Consider the following 19,815-nt stretch of genomic DNA (forward strand, 5'->3'; position numbering starts at 1 on the left):
AGACACTTTACCCTACTTGCCTACTGGTGATGGCCAGAGGGGCCGATGGCGCGATATGGCAGCCTCGCTTCTGTCAGTCTGCCCCAGAGCAGCTGTGGCTACAACTGTAGCTGCCTCCACCAGTGTGTGAATGTGAGAGTGAATGAATAGTGGCATTGTAAAGCGCTTTGGGTGCCTTGAAAAGCGCTATATAAATCCAATCCATTATTATTATTATTATTATTATCATTATGTATATGTCTGTGCGTGTAACAAACCTTCATGGTGACATCTGCACACTGTAATGAAACACTACATTTTTTTGTAAGACAGGCAGAAAGGCTGGTGCAATAGTACATTCTCACAGTTTTCACAAAATCTGATTAAGTTGTATACGCAAGGGTTTTTTTTCTGTGCTTAGAAACTGCAATCTGTCCTCAGTGAGAGTGTCACACTGTTCTAAAATACTCCACAGTGTCTAGTTAGAGTCAGTAATTAAACAAGACATCTGCTAGAACGAGGAGCCAACTGAAAATGAAGCAAATTACTTTATTACTGCTGTTCAAAAAAATTGGATACGAGTGTAAAAGTTAATCCACTGCTCGGGTCAATTAAAACCAAGAGAAACGCCTAAGTTAAATTTTTTCCTTTCCCTGTGATTGGATCGGTAGCTGCCCAGTTTGCATGCCAAAGTGTCCTTGGGAAAGATATAGGACCCCAAGTTGGACAGAAAACTCCTTTAAAAAGTGCTCCTTTCAATGAGGCATGTTGTGAAGTGCTTTGAGTACCTAAGTGAAAAAGTGATATTGTCATGGTCCGGGTGTGTGCCAGTGTGTCTCCCTCCGAGCCGGCGTCTCCACCCCTGGGAGGGGCCTCAGTGTTTTTGCTGATCGCTTACATCTGTGGGTAATTAGCCGGGGACTCATAAGGCCAGCGTTCTCAATCTCTCTTCGCCAGATTCTCTGCTAAACATCAGTCAGTGCAGGCCACCACCATAAATTCCCTACGTGTTTTTTTGAATCACCTTGCCTCACTGTATGTTTGTTTTTTGTGCGCCTCCTTTTTCAGCTACACCTAACTGTCAACCCCTGGCGAAGAGCTTCTACTTGGATGCTGGACCTTCTGGCAGTCCCTCAGGCTATTACCAAAATTACCTACCTGCCTCTCTGCCTCCACGCCAGGAGTTTTTGGATTTACACACCCGGACTACTCACCCCTCTATGTCATCCCCGACCTCCGTTGGCAAGTACGCAGTACGAAGGAGGATTCTGAGCCAAACAACATATTCATATGCCTCCTTATCTATGTTTGAACATCTGCATTCTGTTACAGTGACCCCGACCTTTTTCCTGGACCCTTTGTGACTTGCTTTCCAGTCCAATCCCCGGAATAGCTGTCCTTTCTGACCCGGACCAGATCGTTATTTAGTTTAACGTCTACGCTCACCTTTTGTTTATGAATATTTTGTGTAAACATTAAACATTATTCTTAAAATATACTTACGAGCTGTTCGGCGTCTTGCGTTTGAGTCCTGTCACTCGTCTGAAACGGTCTCGGCCGTAACAGATATATAAGAACTAACTCATGATAAAAAGAAATAAAGTGGACTAACTTAGTTGTAACATTTTATATTCTTTCTAGTTTAGTAGAAAGAACTTGAAGTCACTTTAAGTAGTCATGTATGATTTGATCAGTTTTTTACATCATTGTGGATGAACTTAGGGCCACTCTTCTTTACAGCTTTACTTAAGTTTATTTATGCTCAGCTCTCCTAAGGTCTGATGAGTGCAGTTCAGTTAGGCTTAGGTCTGCTCTTTGACTGGGCCTCCCTTTGAGAAGCAGTCTCAAAGGGAGTTCTGTAGCTCACATGTTGGAGCAGGTCATCAGGTAATCAGAAGGGTAGAGTTCAATCCTTGGCTCCTCCCATCTGCATGCCAAATATCCTTGGGGAAAATACTAATGTCAAGTTGATCTCTGATGCATCCAAAATGTGAATGTGTGTGAATGTTAGATGGAAAGCATTGAAAAAACTGCTTGTATGAATGGATGTGAATAGGTGAATGGGGCATGTTGTATAGAGAAGAAGAGTGCCATCTGGTGATGATCAATTAATCAAGTATGTTTAAAAACCAGCACCTGGCTGCTGCATACCCTCTTGATTCCTAAGGTAACAGTATGGGTGTACTTAGTTTAATATGTCATGTGTTACTGTTCATCTAGCTGGCAAACCTTTAGGACACGCTAAAGATCTGATTATTTTTATGATGTCCTGATTTGTATAATAACCTGCAATTTAAAGATGGTATGTTTTTTTCACACAACCGAGAACAGAAAAGAAGACTTACTCACTGTGATGCATCAAAATCATGATTGGAGTGCATCCTTATAAACACATGTCAAATACCAACAGTCTGGTGTGGGTCTGGATTCGGTATAATCTTACACATAGGATGTCAGACCCTCAGGCTACCCTCTTGCTCTTGCCACAGTTTTTTCTGTTTCTCTGTTTGGTCAGAGGCATTCATACCAGAGGCCTGTTCAAAGTCATTTGTAGAGCTCTAGCAGTCCTCATCCTGTTTCTTCTTGCACAATGGAGCAGATACCTTTATTGATGATGGCTTAACAACCATCTACAGACCTGTCTGGTTCTCCAAGAGTATGCCTGTCTCCTGGAATCTCCTCCGTGCTCCTGAGACTGTGCTGGCACCTTACAGTAATGCAAAACTCCAGTTAGCTTCAAGGCCTGTGATACACAGATTTTTTAAACCACTTACAGGTCTGCATTTCTCATTTTTGCCATGGAACAGGATGTCCTGCTGCGAACACAGCAGCAAACACCTGGTTACTGTTCAAGCATTTAGATTCTGACGGGCAACCAATCAGAAGAATGTTGCCTTAAAGGGGAGGAGTTAAAACAACGTTCTTTTCTTTCCAAGAATAAAAATAATGAGCAATTAACTTTATAGTTGATCAGCAATCAAGAAGTTACAGCAATTCACAGACATAGATTGATTATAACTATATATTTGTTATTATATTATATAGTAGTAATAAAACAAATGAATCAGAATTTTGAACATATGTCAAATTAAGAACCATTTCAGAAATTGTTGATCAGCAGAAAGCTGGTATATGTTTGGTGAGAGTATTCACATCTCTCTGTTACTGTCCCTTTAAGCAGTCAGTGTAGACTGTGACTGGCCAGCTGAGTGAGTGAGTTTCAGCCTGTACTGCTGTAGTGTCGAGCCAGAGCAGCAGACAGCACAGGTGCTCAAGTAGAGCTCTCACCCTGATACACACACAAACACAGATTATTCACACACAATCGTGCACATTCTCTGAGTAGAGACAGCATGAGTACAGTGTCTGAGTCTCTAGATGGGAGCAGCAGGTCTCTGTCTGCAGCCAGGAGACACAAGAGTATCAGGAAAACCTCCAGGAGGATTTATTCTGCCTACCAGGACCACCAGGAGGGGTGAGTCTACTCTCTGTTCTTTCTTCACTCTTACTACTATCAGCACTTGTGGAACTCCTCGCTGCTCGGATCTCTCTGTCTATCTGTTTATAGCTGCTCTTTCACTGCAAAGATTTTTACATTCCTCTACAAATACATTTGTTTTGCTTGGCTCATTAATTAATATTACTAAAGAGTCTGACTCCTGGAAAGCAAACACAAAGAGGTACAGAGAGCATACAGATGAGTTTTTGTTTGATGTTTGAAATGTACTGCATGAATGATATATGGAAAAAATACCATCATTTGACGTCCCTTATTGATTGTAATGCATATTTGCATAATAGCTTTGTGACAGTGAATATTGTTTGTGTATAGAAATGCTTGCATCGAGCTGTTCTTCTGTAATGGGGATATATTCAGTCATGACTTTTGCATTCCATATTTCAGCTAAAATAATTTATGTTACTCATTTATTACCATAAGTGTTTACACACAGAACAATTAGATTCACTCCTTTTGGAGATACAGCAAACAGCTGTCTTCTTCAATGCTTTCTTATTAAAAGTGAACTACAAATTTACTACAACAATTAACAACATAGCAAATGCATTTGTATTAATGGGCTATCTAATGGTAGAAAACCACTGGAGATACACTATAAAAAAAAATGACAAAGGATGAACTGAAGCTCTGCCATCACGTAATGTCGCATACTGCTGTTTCTGATGTCATTTAAAAAAAAAAAAAAAGAAAAGAAAAAGAGAGATACACTATTTGTAAGCTGTAAGTACTGCATCTGACAATCATATTGGTCATAGTTTTTGTCAGATAGTTTTCTGCATATGAAATCTCTCCTTTGTGGAAAATCAATGTACTGCTTCTGAATTCACCATCGACAAGGGTGTTTTTTGTTTAGGAAAAAAATTCAATAAAATAAAAATTAATAAATAGAAATAACAGCAACTGAATAATTTACTTGCGACCTACTTCACAGTTTCAGTTTAATTCAATAATCACATTAAAATAAGTTTAGATATCTCAACATACAGAAAACATAAACATAAGTACAAGAATACCAGCGACAACCAAGACTTAGAGCTGCTAAATCTCATTCCCGGTGCTTCTAACTTGGCCTCATATGGCTCAAAGTAACCAAACATATGAAATGCCATGAGGCTGCTGCCTCATCAAGCTTTAATAAATGGCAGAAACAAAAAGAGATGGGAGCAATGGCTAAAAAAAAATTAATTCCAAGAACCTTTTTCAAAATATGAAATCAGCAATTTCTTGAATATCAGCAGTCCATCATAGAGGCAAGATTGTAACCCAATCAACTGAACTTAGAAATACCTACATGTGCAAAAGAATGATTCATAATTGAAAAACAGGATTGTGATCTGTCCATCGCTCAGTTCTCATGCACATCCATTAGTGGGTTGGTGTGTCTTTATGCATGTCATTATGTGTATTTGTCTCTGTCCGTGGCATGGCTTCTGACCTGGTCCCCTGGGGGTTGTGTCTGGGGTGGCTCGGGCCTCTTCTGTGTGGGCTGGAGAGGGGGGTGTTTACCTGGTGGTTCTTGGTTTTCTTGGGCCCAAAATTACCATTTGTGATTGTTCGGGGTTCATTAGTTCTTATTGAATTGGCAGCTTGCATATCTTGCATATTTTGAAAACCACCATCCGTGCTGAAAAGTACAGTTGTGGCTGGAAAATCTGAGTGTGACACAAGTATTGGGTTTTCTAAAATTTGCTGCTTCACATCTGCAATTCACCCTGACATGCTGCCAATCAACTTCCTGTCTGATAGCAACCCATTCTTGAAAAGTTAATGCGTGGAGTTTGTCAGAATTAGTGGGATTTTCTCTGTCTGCTTGCTTCTTGAGGATTGACCACAAGTTCTCAGTGGTCTGGGGAGTTTCCTAAACGACTTAGCTATAACTTGTTCAGCAGCTAGAATTAGTTTTGAAACAAGAATAGGACAACATTCCTCTCCCAAAAGTCCAGCACGTGGTCTCATAAGTTCCCAGGTGTTTAGGGAATGTCGTTAAAAAAATGCAAATACTACACAACTATAGATGTATCCCTGTCACAACTTTCCTTTATATGTTACATTTGCTCCATTTAAAAATGTTCTCACTTTATGACATTTTCAAATTATTTGCTTTTATTCACATTTTACACAGCCTCCCAACAATTTTTGTAACGGGGGTTGTATAAAGTGAGCCTGACTGGAAATATAGATTAATATGACACATCAAATGAAAAATATTATCTCAAAGTAGAGACATTGCAGCCATGTTTTTTTTCCACACTGAAACCTCTTAGATCCATCCTTTGTAACAGAGTAACACAGAACCATATTTCCCTTTGCCCATGTGTCCTATTCTGTAGCTCCTCAGATGAAGAAGACAAAGTAGATGAGAGGGTGGACAGCAATGATCCAGAGGAGATGTTCCAAAACATTCAGTACCAGAAGGAGATCATCGCCAATATTCGGACTAGGCCCTGGCCAATGAGGCGCAAACTCAAAGTCCTAAAGTAACCATCTTTTTGATTGGGATCTCTGTGTAGACTGCTACTCTGTTGCTTTTCTTATTCTCTGTGTACTGTGTATATGGTATATATACCATATATATATAGGTTCCTAGATATATGCTCATACTGCAGACATATGAATAATTAAATATTCTTTTATCTGTCACTAACATACATACATATGTATGGTTTGAAGAGGACTGCATTACATTTAAAAGTGTTTCTGATATTACATACAAGAGTGGCATGCTTTTACAGAATGGCGAACAGAGATGGCCACCTTGCATTATCATACGCACACAAACAACACCACTTATTTCAGAAAAATTCAGCCAAAATTCAGAAGCAGTGTGCGAAAAACTAAGTGCACCCTTACAGCTTCCATAGGATAACTAGCACTGTTTAGTAAGTAAGATAAATTGGATCAGATTAAAACACAACATTTATGCTGCCTATCTGCACACTACACGGACATCTTCACATTTCTGGCCTCCTTCCTGGCTGAAGAATTGTAAAATATTATTTCTTCTGTAGTTAAATTGATATTTGCTAAATTGCAAAAATTATTTATTATTAGCACACAACGACCAGCTGTGGAGGAATTTTTCAAACCATTTCTTAACAAAAAGAAGCAATAAAACATCATTAAAACACCTCGCCACAAATAAAACTGTATTATTGGAAAACTGAGCATAAAATATAAAAACCTAAAATGCACCTTTCTATATGGAGATTTCTGTTATAAGCTGGGAGGAGGATAGACCCACACAGCCTTATTTACTTAAAATAATAAAAATAAATGTCACTGTTACTGATGTGCTGAGGTTTTGCAGGCGGTCCTAAGGCTCACACTCACAGTCTCTTAGTGTTTACTGGTTCCAGACACAGGGAGACCTCTGCACAGAAACAATGATTATTCCAGGGTAAGATGAATAGGCAGACAGAACGAATTGAGGCCAAGCACGTCACCTGGCTGATCCAACAATCTAGAGGTAGAGCAGGTCATCTACTGATCAGAAGCTTGGTGGTTGGATCCCTGGCTGATCCAGTCTCCATTCCAAATATCCTTGGGCTAACTCCAAGCTCTCTCTGATGCACTGGAGTATGAATGTGTGTAATTGGTAGATAAAAAGCCCTTAATCCTAGAAGAAAACGCTTGTATGAATAGGTGAATGAGGCATATATAAAACGGCTTGAGTGCTCTGGGAGAGTGGAAAAGTGCTATATAAGAATCATTTCATTTAACTCTGGGTACTCTAGCTTTGCAGTATAATTGTTATTTGTAATTTTAAATTGGCCATTAACTTTTGGTAGATGAAGTGCTTGAAGTGTATAAAATCAGTCAATATCAATGGATGTATAATTCAAATCTGATTTCATCTTGATGCATTCTCAATCATCCAGGTAAGTAAATCTCCAAAGGTTGGTTCTGTTCATCTGGACGTAGCATTTTGTGGGAGAAACGTTTCATCACTCATCCAAGTGCCTTCTTCAGTCTCAGCTGACTGCAGGTTTCCCCGATCTTAGAAACAGTACATTTGCACGAAACGTTTCTCCCACTGAAAACGCTACGTCCAGATGAACAGAACCAACTTTTGGAGATCAAATCTGATTTGTTGTATAGCACTTTTTATTTGATTAGTAGGACTAGGAAAGCACTACACTTTATTGTCAAAAATATTCACTCATCTATCTTCACATGCATATGAACTTGAGTGACATCCTATTCTTAAGCCATAGGGTTTAATATGGTGTTGCCTTTATAGCTATAACAACTTGAACTCTTCTGGGAAGGCTTTCCACAAGGTTCAGGAGTGTGTTTGTGTGAATTCGGACCATTCTTTCAGAAGCATATTAGTGAGGTGAGACACAAGTGTTGGACCACAAGGCTTGGTTCACAGCAGGGTCCAGTCTCTGGACCTTACTTTGTGCACTGGTGTGCAGTCAATTTGGAACTGGAGGGGCCATCCTCAAGCTTTTCCCACAAAGTTGAGAGCATGAAATTGTCCAAAATGTCTTGGTATCCTAAAGCATTAAGAGTTACTTTCTGAAAAACAAGCTCACATCGTAATCCCTGCTCAACCAAACTTTACTCTTGGCATAATACAGTCAAACAAGTACTGTTCTCCTTGCAAATGCCAAGTCCAAACTGATGGAGATGGAGAAGCATGATTCTTTACTCCAGAGAACACATCTCCACTGTTCTGGAGTCCAATGCATCCAATGCTTTGCACTTCACTTGGTGATGTAAGGCTTGGATGTAGTGGGCATGGAAACCCATTCCATGAGGCTGTCTGCAAACTATTCTTGAGCTAATCTGAAGGCCATGAAGTTTGGATGTCTGTAGCATTAGACTCTGCAGAAACCTGGCAACCTCTGTGCACTATGCATCTCAGCATCTCTTGACCACACTCTGTAATTTATATACCCCACCACTTTGTGGCTGAGTTGCTATCGTTCCCAATCATTCCCACTTTGTTTTAATACCCAGCAAGGACATTTCACAAGTGGACTTGTTGCACAGGTGGCATCCTATCATAGTACCACATTGGAATTCAGTGAGCTCATGAGAATGAATCATTCTTTCACAGAAGCATTAGTAGCAGCCTAGGTGCTTGATTTTAAACAGCTGTAGCCATGGAAGATGCCGAGATCAGATGAGATCGGGCGCGCTTAGGATGGTATGGCCGTAAGATAGTTCAATGCATCCATAGCAAACATTTACACTGCTATGCAGATGACACCCAACTCTATCTGTCCATGAAGCCAGATAACACACACCAATTAGTTAAACTGCAGGAATGTCTTAAAGACATAAAGACCCGGATGGCCGCTAACTTTCTGCTTCTTAATTCAGATAAAACTGAGGTCAGTGTATTCGGCCCTGAAAATCTGGTATATGGACCAGGTGACCATAAATCCTCCCTTAGTCATGATGCAATAGGCGTAGGCTGCCGGGGATTCCCATGATGCATTGAGTATTTCCTTTTCAGTCACCTTTCTCACTCACTACCCACATAGCAAGCAGGTCTGGCCCGGATCTGGTATCAAGTCGGCACTGCTGGTTTACTTCTGGCATGATAAGACGTATGTCATCCAGATATGGGCCAGGTCTAGTAATGACGCCACTGTTTATGTGATGGCATGCCACATCTGGCCCGATTGTGGTTTGATTTATGTGGCCCAGGCTCATAGAAAACAGGTCTTCCCTGGATCTGGCATCAAACTGGCACTTCTGACTGATTAGTGTCATGGCAGGGTGTATGCCAAGTAAATGTGGGCTAGGTCTGGTAATGATGGCACTATTTATGTTCCTATTTTTCTGTTTCAGTCAGAAGACCCAAATGCCATGTTGCAATATGATATTGCTATGGTAGCCAACGTTTCAAATGCAGATTTGACAGGTTTGTGAGTGTACACTTTATCCAAAACCTAGTGAGGTTTTACTCATCTTTGCCAGTGGCTGGCTGTAACTCAGGAGGTAGAGCAGGTTGCCGACTGATCGGTTAGTGGTTCGATCCCCGGCTTCTCCAATCTGCGAGTCTGTGTATGAAAATAGTTAGGAAGCACTCAGTCTAGAGAAAGTGTGCGATTGGGTGAATGTGGCATGTTGTATAGAGCACTTTGAGTAATCCGGGAGAGTAGAAAAGTGCTATATAAGAATCAGTGCATTCACTGTCTGAAGAGAGTTTCGTCATGTTACTTTTGCACTATTATGTTCCAGCACATGTTGTTATTACATGGCTTGATTACGTTACACGTTCATCCTGTTTTCCTTCTCTCTCCCCAACCGGTCGCAGCAGATGGCCCCGCCCCTCCCTGAGCTTGGTTCTGCCGGAGGTTTCTTCCTGTTAAAAGGGAGTTTTTCCTTCCCACTGTCGCCAAAGTGCTTGCTCATAGGGGGTCATATGATTGTTGGGTTTTTCTCTGTATGTATTTTTGTAGGGTCGACCTCACAGTATAAAGCATCTTGAGGCACTGTTGTGATTTGGTGCTGTATAAATAAAAGTGAATTGAAATGGAAGATGGATTGGAACACTCCAAAAGTTGATCCTGTTCATCTGGACGTAGCGTTTTGTGGGAGAAATGTTTCATCACTCATCCAGGTGACGTCTTCAGTCTCAGCTGACTGCAGGTTTCCAATCTTATAAACAGAACATTTGCATAATGACTGAAACCAGCCCACTGAAGGAACAATGGCCTGGGAGGTCAGTTCCTCAGTCATAATTATGCAAATTCTCATGACCATTGATCAACAACAATGGATTGGAACACTTAAAGTCACTTTGATGTGTCAGTGAATACTTTTGGCAATATAGTGCATATTAAAGCAAGCAAATTATACAAAAGCATTCTAAAGTCAAATATAAGGGCATCTGTTGCAAAGCTAGGCCAAAATTGTGTAATGGTGCAATTGGGACAATGATCCCAAGCACACCAGCAAATCTACTACAGAACTGTCAAAGTTTCAGAGGACTCAGATGCAGCTGAGAAAGGTTCTACAGGGCTTAATGAACAATTTCAAGAATGACTCCAGCAAAAATGTTTACTACAATTCTTTCACGTGTCAGGATATCACTTTTTCCACAGGGCCAGCTTTGCAATGTCAAAGCCTCTAGAACAGTTTGCAACTGAGAGTGTGTGAGAGACTTGGCCAGACAGGTAAGTACTCAAACAACAAAGCAGCTAGGTTTTGACACAGATTAGGGCAACAATGTGGTGACAAAGGGAGAGGAAAGTACTGCCAGTGACAGGAAACAGATAAGCCTGTTTTAAGCTGGCTGAAACAAGTTAAGCATATACACACGCACACAGGGTGATATGCCATGCAATTACATGGCACGTTACACTGTAATTTTAGAATGTGGTAAATACCAGATTATTTTTAATTATTTCCTTGTACATAAAACCTTGGAACTAAAGGAAGGTGGGAGGGTTTTCACATCACTGTACACAAAGAGCATATATGAGGGACACATTTAATTTTACCTTCACCAATTATATCTTTTTGCATAAGGAAATGTAATTTTTTTGATAGTATCAACAAATAGTACCGACTGAGACTACTAACAGAGAACAAGCTGAGCCACAGAGAGACAGAGGGAGTAGATAGAGAGCTCCTGAGATGTGCTGAGTGTGTGCCATGAATAACAGGTTTTATATGGGCAGTTTGCTATTACCGCAGAGGTTTTATTACCATCATCAGGGATGGGATGCTAGCGTGCAGTTTTAAACCCCCTTTAATCTCAGGGTGAGTGTAATTATTTCCACTGCAAGAACAATTTATTTCACACCACAAATTTGTGCTTTTTACCCACATTTCCAGACACGAGTTGTTCTTCAGCCCTGTAAATGAACATGCATTTATTGTAAAGCCGGAGTTTCTTTTTTGAGCCTTGAAAGTCTGTAAATTATTATACAATTCACACACTCAGTACTGAGTGGCTTCCTAGTTGTTCCTTGTGCCATAACAAAAACAGGTTTGATTACTTGAATCAGAGAAATAATATTTATATATTGAAAATCTTTGTGATGTAAAAATGTTGGGGCTACTTCAAGAACATTTAATTAAGATTTCATTTAATTTAGAGTTATGCTCACTTGGTTATTGATTACTTGATTGCACTTGATTATGTGTACTGCGTAAGTATTCACAAAATTTTCATTTGTAAAAATGCAAGTAACTGAATGGAAAGATCTTTTTCTGTTTAAATAAATAAATGTACTTGGTGGACTTTATCTGTGTGATTCCCAGGCAGGCCAGAGAGATTGTTCTGAGATATGAGGGCCGACTAACCAGAACCAGAGGTTACCAGACCGCAGGAGCTGATGTACGTCCACCAGCCTTTCATCCACTGACTTTTTTTTTTGCACTAACAATCTAATCCTGCTGGACTGGAGATTGGAGAAACAGATTGCTTAATGTATTTATAGTGCATTATAGATCTTGTCCACAACAGGATAAAGTGCTATTTCAGGGCAGTTTTATTTCTCTGCACTGCAGTGGCCTGATGATTACAGCCAAAACAGTAAATTGTGTTGGATTTCTTATATAAAGGCTGCTGAGTTTTGATCTTTCAAGGCTCTTCTCCTCTGTGGGCTGAACACACATGTGTATAACTCTTTATTCGTATTTGCAAAAAGATTAAGTCAGACAGTGAGAAAGATAGTTGTGCTGCAATAATCCATGGAGCAGCACAAGTGAATTTATAGCCCATGTTACGGCGCAGTTAATTCAATGTTTGGGCTGCTTCCCACCCATTAGAATAAATTGACTTTCAGTGAGCAGTCTGACGATCAGGTATCAGTTCTACAGTTTGGCTCACGGTTAATTGAAAATCAGAATCAATGGCCCAGCTGACCTTCTCTTGATTGACAATTAACAGCTTAGTTGTGTTTCTTATCTTTCAGCACTCTAAAAATGATACAGCCACACTGTTTCAGATCTCAGGTGTCTGCTACTTTATTATATGCTGAAAATTGAAAATTAGACAGTTCATCAACACACAATAAATAAAAAATGTAACTGCTGTTATAATTTTAGACTTTACTGAGAGCTTTTCATCACAGAAACAATGGTAGAAGTAGTTTTTTGTTAAACCTCTGTCAGTGTTTCTCAGCTTGATTCTCTCCTGCAGCTGCTGAAGAAACTTTCCCGTTTGCTTTACAACATTGTGGTGCTGTTCATTCCTTGGGAAGTCAGGATCAAGAAAATTGAAAGTGAGTTATCTGTTTTCTTTGTTCATGAAAACGTGTTTCCTACATCTGCTGGCTAAAAAGAAAAGAACAAAGGAGCAGGGTGTGTGTGTGTGTGTGTGTGTGGGGGGGGGGGGGGGGATAAGAAATCACTCATGATGTTCAACAGGACAGAAAATGGGAAATTTGCTAGAAATAACTTTGAAAATAGCATCTTTTCATCAAGGAAAGTCATTGCTTTCCACATCGGCTTTGCTGTGATATATTCAAACATTAGATGGCCTTATTAAACTGGATTTAGCAACAAAGAAATATTTGTGATTTTAGCTCAGAATCAACACATTACCATAAGCATATGGACTTTGAAGAGACGTTGTTGTGAACTGGGGCCATTCAAGAGAAAATAACACACTGATTTAAATGCATATCAAGAACAACAGCACAACAGATCCAAGGATACTGCTGGTTACGTGTTTAAGCTATTCAAATTTGTGGTACAGCAGAACACAGTCCAACAGACTGTTATATCCAAAGTGTTATATGCTTGGATGGTTGTCCGGAGAGGAGTCGTGTTATGGCGTATTAGGCCACCACAGTAAGCTGGCCCAGTACAACTGCCTAATTTGACATATTTTTCTCAAAAACAAATTTTTATTTCTTTGTCATTAATGTACCAAATAGTGTTTGCTTCCAGGCACCATGAATGTGAAAAGTTTATTCGGTGAGCTGTGTTTATTATTAAGTTAGATTAAGCTTTGAAAGAAACCACCAAGCTTTTTGATCAAACAGCACCATTAAAATGCATTACTGTCAGTGGTGTACACCTACAGCAGTGTTTGTGTGTGAACTATGTGCAACGTATTAGTCAGTCTTATTTTGATGTTTCCTCTGACTTGCTGAGGTCACTTTGGGTCAGGCGTGGCCTCCTACTTTATCTTCCTCCGCTGGTTGTTTGGGATCAACATTGTTCTCACCATCATGACTGGAGCCTTCATTGTCCTACCAGAGGTCAGAAAATCTCTCATACCATATATGGATGGATGGACTAGAAAGTTCTAGTTTCTTTAGAATGGTAATCCAGCTGCAAAACTACACAGGCACTTGACAACCTTGCTTTTATACAGGAATATAATCCTAATACAACCACTTAGCAGCAGCTAAGTTAAGTCCCCTGCTGGACAGAGAGATATCATAGATGAATTGCACTCATTGGCGCCAACTAATTCAGACTCATTGCAAGATTTATGACTCTTAGAGATATCTATGATAGCAATTTTCTATTCATAAATGCGTGTTAACTTCTATTTCTCATACGGTGCTGTGAAAATGTTGAGTTTAACTGGCAATGAGTCTTTCACATCCTGCTGGAATTTGCTCCACTCTTCTTTACAGATATCAGTTACATTTAAGTCCAGAGTTTGACGAGTCTGCACCAAAACCACCAAAAAAGATCCATTTTTGATAAAGCATATAGTTCGGGCTGGATCGACTGTCATCTGTCAGATGATCTGGGGTCTTTGACCCTGCACTTGTTATTATACCCTCTGCATATCCCTCTTTATTCTTGTTTGGATTTTCATATTCTAGCCTTAATTTCTGGGTTTTTTTTTGTTGTTTTGTTGTTTTGTTTTGTTTTTCGGGGGGGTCCATGATATTTTCAGGTTGTATTTTGTTTTCATAGTTGGATGTTTTCTGCCCATCTGTGTTCTCCATATCAAGTTTGCATTCTTGTGTCCTGTGTTTAGTTACGTCCTGTTTTCATTTGTTACCATGGTAATGTTGTGTGCATTGTCTTTAGTTTTGCTTGCCCTTCTCTCGTTAGCTAGATTTGATCTTTTATCCACCTGTGTCTTGTCTTCCCCAGCTTCCTCCCCTCTCCCTAATTACCTTGAGTGTATTTAAGCGCTTAGTTTTCCTCAGGTATTTGTTGTACTGTACTGTTTGACAATATTTTCTTGCAGGACTCTTTCAGCACATATCCTGTCCTTTTCTTTTCTTTTAAATTTAAATGTTAAATATCTTAAATAATAAAACCTACACAAATGGTCAATGATGAGTTTTGTATTTAATTTTTACCCCAGTAAATATATTGTTGATTTGTCCTTTAGTACAGATTATAGAATATTTGCAAGGCAAGGCACGGACAGTAATAGTGGGATGGGGGTGCACCTGGATATATATCTAACACTGACATGCAGACACAAGCAATTTTCTCAGACATAACTTACAATGTCATTCCCACTGCATATCTTGATCCTCCATTTTTCTGCTTTCTCACTTCATGGTTTGTTGGAATTACCACTCTGCTGTTCCTATTTGCACGTCTCACCTTTATCTCACCTTGCTTAGTGAATAATATTGTTTGCTATCAAACATTATAGGTTCTCATTTTCATGTTTCTGTATTGTACTGGGAATTGAGTGGGTGGCCGTAGCTCAGGTAGCAGAGCAGGCCACTTACTAATCAGAAGCTTGGTAGTTTGAGCTCTTCTTGTCAAATGTCCTTGGGCAAGACACTAAACCCATGTTGCTCTCTAATGCATCCATTGGAGCATGAATGCATGTTAATGTTAAATAGAAATCACTAGCATAGAAAGAGTACAGAAAAACAGTGTTTGTGTGAATGAGGCAAGTTTGACATAGAGTATTAAAGAACCAGTCCATTTACCAATTATTCAACAGAGTTTGAATGTAGGGTCAGTCCACCGGAGTTATCACTGTCTTTCTTTAATAACACACTCTCAAAAACATTTACAGTGCTCCTCAGTCAATGTTCAATGTTCAGTTGTTCAATGTACTGCACACAGTGGAACACAGGCTTGTTTGAGCCTGTGCTGCTGAAGCTGTAGGTTTGCTCACTTATAAAGAAATTAACATCCTCCAAAAAACAAACATTTAATTTTAATCAAAAAAACCCCAGTAGAAAACATATTGGCTAAAAGTTAGAAATTGACTTGCATGGCCAACTGAAATAAGTATTTGATCCCCAGGGAAAACATGGTGGAGAAACCCTTGTTGGTAACAATGTTTCTACCTCCGTATTTGACTGTGGGGACAGTGCAAGATTTCAATCTAATATGGCGCACTGTGCTTCAAATTGTGTTCTTTGTTTCTACGGTACTACCTTTAAATCATTAACATGCTCCTCCTGGTTGTTGTTTTATAATAATCACACCAACAGTTGGTTGATTTTTGACAATAATAATACTCACAAAGCTTCTGGGTGACGATCTTTAAGCTCATTCCAAAAGGCAGATCTACAACCCCTCACATCCCATATGGAAAAGAAATAGTAAAAACTTATATGTGATTACTCATGAAAGTGGCCACTTTCTCATTACTTTCATATATTGTTTTAGTAAGTATACAAAACATACAAGTTTCATTATATAATTTTTCAAGGGATCTTATATCTGTTTTTACTCTTGTATGCTTTTCATACAAGTTTCACACAAGACAGATACAAACTTTATAAGATTTATATACTGTATATCTTTTCCATTTGGGATGCTTTGACATTGCTAGGCCATTTGTATTGTTAACACCTGAACAACTGTCTAAGTAAACCTCATCACTTGGGCCACTCACACTCAGAGGCTACTCAGACCAAGTCCTTTGCAACTTGTTCTTCTATTGTATATATTTCTCATGTCTTTTTATCCCTGCTGTCTTACTATTTATGCTTCACACCTGCACAGTTGTTGTGGAGCACCAACAGTTAGGTTGTACATGTACAATGTCAATAAAGGGCTATTATATTGTATTAAATTATCTTGTTATGCAGGTAGATGGATGGAGGGATGAAAGGGTTATCAAAAATCCAACAGTAACACCAAGTTTTTTTTAATTTTAAAAATCACAACAGAGTTTCTGTAACCTTGCACTGACCTTTACCTAACACTAACGCTGCCATGTGCCTAAACCTAGCAAAACCGTAACCAGGAGGCATGGACTAAAAAAATCAAGCATAATGTTACAAAGTCCAGCTGCAGATCAGTAGGCGATCTTAATATCAGCTCAGCTCAGCTGTCAGCGAAACTGATGTCCTTGTACGAATTGTCAAGTCTTGCTATTGCTCTCTGGCTCTGGATGAAGGAAGGGGAAGTCCCAGAAGAGTCATACCACCAAATAGATATGGTCACCTGTAGATAACATGACTGAAATGCATTTTATTTATTACAATTACAGTGCACTGAACTATGTTTGTGTGCACTAGCTGCTGGCTGGAGCACCATTTGGAACAACAAGAAGTAAAACTATTCCCAAGGAACACCTGGCTTCAGCCCAGGACCTGGACACCATCTGGTCTCTTGGGGCAAGCTTCTTTCTTTTTACTGTTCTATCAATAGCACATTACTTACAGATAGACTAGAACATTATTTAAACATTATTTTACTCCCTTTCTGACCAATTAAGATAAAACCGATCGAAACCTCTTCCAGTCCAAAAGTTGCATTAGAGTTAGAATATAGGACTGAGCAAGTAAAGACATAATTCATTCATCCCTATATAAACATTTCATCTAATGGATACTAATGATCATGCTCCAACTGATTTCCTTTACTGTTTTCCTTTTCACCATTTTTATCTCTTTGTGTGCATTGCCATGTGTGTTTGTGAAAATGTGTTGTCTTTGATTCTTCACAGGGCTACCTCCAGTACTCTGTGTTATTCTATGGTTACTATGGCAGGGTGAGGAAAATCGGCAGTGCAGGGTACCGATTACCCCTTGCCTACTTCCTGGTTGGAATGGCTGTCTTTGCCTACAGTTTCATCATTCTGTTGCGAAAGTAATCATTATGCTCTTTAAAACTTATACTGATGCTATAATTATCTGATGGGTTAGCAATGTGATGTCTTAGAATGATTTCAAGTTTGTTAAAAATTGAGGAAAAACTGGGAAAAAAGAGTTAAAAGTTAATCTAATCTTTACTTATCCCTACTGAATCTATAACATTTCACAATAACATGGTCAGAGTAATGTTTAGCATAATTTCCAATCTTTGCAACATTTAATAATCAGCAACTTAATATAAAATAAAAAGGTCAGGACCCAATGTTTCCCAGCATAACATCGCACAAGGCATCACATTGTTCTCTTCTCCCTGTTGCTGTTAATGCTTCACTGATGGTGAAGGACTGTTATTATTAAAATAAAAACAAGATGTGCAAAATATATCGTCTGATAACATGCCCTGAAAAATAATATTTCTGCAGAATGGCAAAGAATTCACGCCTGAGCCTGGCCAGTGCTTCTGATGAAAGCTTCACTTTCTGCTGGAGAGTGTTCTGTGCCTGGGATTACCTGATAGGAAACCCAGAGGCTGCAGAGAGCAAAGGAGCTGCCATTGTTAACAACATCAGGGTCAGAGAAGAATGTAACTTGAACTGTGCAATTAATTTCTTTTTTAAGAACAAGATATTTAAATTATGACCTAAGCACAAGTGACTATCAATATTTTTCTGCACAGGAAGCCATTGTCGAGGAGCAAGAAAAGAAGAAGGATACCAGTCTGTAAGTGCTTGTTTGTGAGCATTGTTTTGTATGTTTTCTGTTTGTCCAGCTTCCTCCAGCTCAGTCTATTGAAGCTATAGGTGAGTGACTGTTTATTTACTACCCCAAGAAGTTGCTTCTGTTCATCTGGACGTAGCGTTCAATGCAGAAGCGTTTCGTCACTCAGCCAAGTGACTTTTTCAGCCTCAGCTGACTGCAGGTTTCCCCAACCTTATAAACAGTACATTTAGTGCATAATGACTGAAACCAGCCCACAGAATGAACAATGGGCTATGAGGTCAGTTTCATGATCATTAATATGCAAATATTCATGATATTCATTGATCAAAAACCATTGATTTGGTGAATGGCTGCAATCACAGCATTGTAAGATGGGCAGGTACCTCAGGCTAGGCTCAAGGCATGCTGAAAGATGCCTTTTGCTGCTACACTAAGGAATGTTTACTGTTCCTCCACTACCTCAACTCATCATCATAAAACCTTATTATTATGTTACGTTGTGTGTGTTTTTTTGTCACACTGTCACTTTGTTGCTCTTGTTTGCACATTTGCACGTGCACTTTGTTGTCTGCTGTCTGTTAACAAAAAAAAAAGTCTTCCTTAGATAGTTAGTTTTTGTTATTTATGTTGTAATTTATGTTAGGTCAGTCTGTCTTGTCTCTGCTAGCCAGCTAACTAGGCCTCTTAGTTAGCTAGTTTAGTGTTTTCTGTTAATTTATGTTGTAAATTTATGTTGCATGTAGCACCTTGGTCCTGGAGGAACGTTGTTTCACTTCACTGTGTACTATCTGTATATGGTTGAAGTGACAATAAAGCCAACTTGACTTGACTTGACTTGAAGAGATTTCTTAGATTATCTCAGAAGATAACGATGAGGTGGCTGGGGAAGGGGAGGTAAATTCTGCTTAGACTGCTGTGCTTGGATAAATGACAGGAGATGGATGGATACAGATCTTTAAGTAGCCACAATTCCTTGAAAAACAAGTGCATGTCCTGAAACTGAAAATGGCAGTGACATGTAAATCATTGGTGACACTGAGCTACAATACTTTACTTTAGGCAGAAGTCTAAGTTGATTAAACCCAAAGATTTTCTAATGTTTAAAATCTATACATGTCCAAATCCTTGACATTTTATATTCTAGGTTCAGTGTTGGTATAGGGAGGCTAAAATCCTACAGACAGACTCATGGCTGAAGGTGGTCCTTTTGAAAGTCTATGTAAATAATGAAAGAGTCAGCAATAGCAAAAAGAGGCTGCAGTGACACCTTATCCGAAGTGTATGTTGTTCAGAACATCCAACATACACTTCAGATGTCTACTAAGAATAGTGCATCACAATTACATCCACTTTTCTAACTGATCATTGCCAATGACACTGTGTTTTCCCTCAGTGCAGTTCTGATCAGTCTACGGATCTTGGCCAACATCCTGGTGCTCCTCTCTTTAGCAGGGAGCATATACATCATTTACTTTGTGGTGGATCGTTCTCAGAAACTGGAGCAGGAGAAGCCGGAGCTGACGCTATGGGAGAAGAATGAGGTACAGGAACAGACTGGACGTCACCATCCTTATCATCAGTTATTTTAATTGGATAATCCAATATACAATACAGTTCTAAGGAACCACTGAA

General features: G+C 39.4%; 1 protein-coding gene and 1 long non-coding RNA gene across 2 annotated transcripts in view; both read left to right on the top strand.

Annotated features, from left to right (window-relative positions):
• Positions 1 to 800: 800 nt before the first annotated feature.
• On the top strand, positions 801 to 1,477 carry LOC146679219 (uncharacterized). Its single transcript, XR_014912593.1, has 2 exons — positions 801 to 1,225; positions 1,312 to 1,477. It is a non-coding gene; the product is annotated as an uncharacterized LOC146679219 (long non-coding RNA).
• A 1,797-nt stretch (positions 1,478 to 3,274) lies between these two features.
• tmc3 (transmembrane channel like 3) overlaps positions 3,275 to 19,815 on the top strand; it is a 42,943-nt gene continuing 26,402 nt past the window's right edge. The window contains exons 1-10 of the mRNA XM_085409455.1: positions 3,275 to 3,454; positions 5,830 to 5,976; positions 11,729 to 11,804; positions 12,612 to 12,693; positions 13,571 to 13,677; positions 16,885 to 16,983; positions 17,316 to 17,458; positions 17,886 to 18,033; positions 18,140 to 18,183; positions 19,577 to 19,724. Coding sequence (XP_085265581.1) covers positions 3,333 to 3,454; positions 5,830 to 5,976; positions 11,729 to 11,804; positions 12,612 to 12,693; positions 13,571 to 13,677; positions 16,885 to 16,983; positions 17,316 to 17,458; positions 17,886 to 18,033; positions 18,140 to 18,183; positions 19,577 to 19,724 — 1,116 coding nt within the window. The 5' untranslated portion in view covers positions 3,275 to 3,332. The remainder of the gene's footprint in view (positions 3,455 to 5,829; positions 5,977 to 11,728; positions 11,805 to 12,611; positions 12,694 to 13,570; positions 13,678 to 16,884; positions 16,984 to 17,315; positions 17,459 to 17,885; positions 18,034 to 18,139; positions 18,184 to 19,576; positions 19,725 to 19,815) is intronic.

Source organism: Rhamphochromis longiceps, linkage group LG1, assembly GCF_057381845.1.
Source record: "Rhamphochromis longiceps isolate RC_006_pf linkage group LG1, R_longiceps_female_GT1.1, whole genome shotgun sequence".
Classification (NCBI taxonomy): domain Eukaryota; kingdom Metazoa; phylum Chordata; class Actinopteri; order Cichliformes; family Cichlidae; genus Rhamphochromis; species Rhamphochromis longiceps.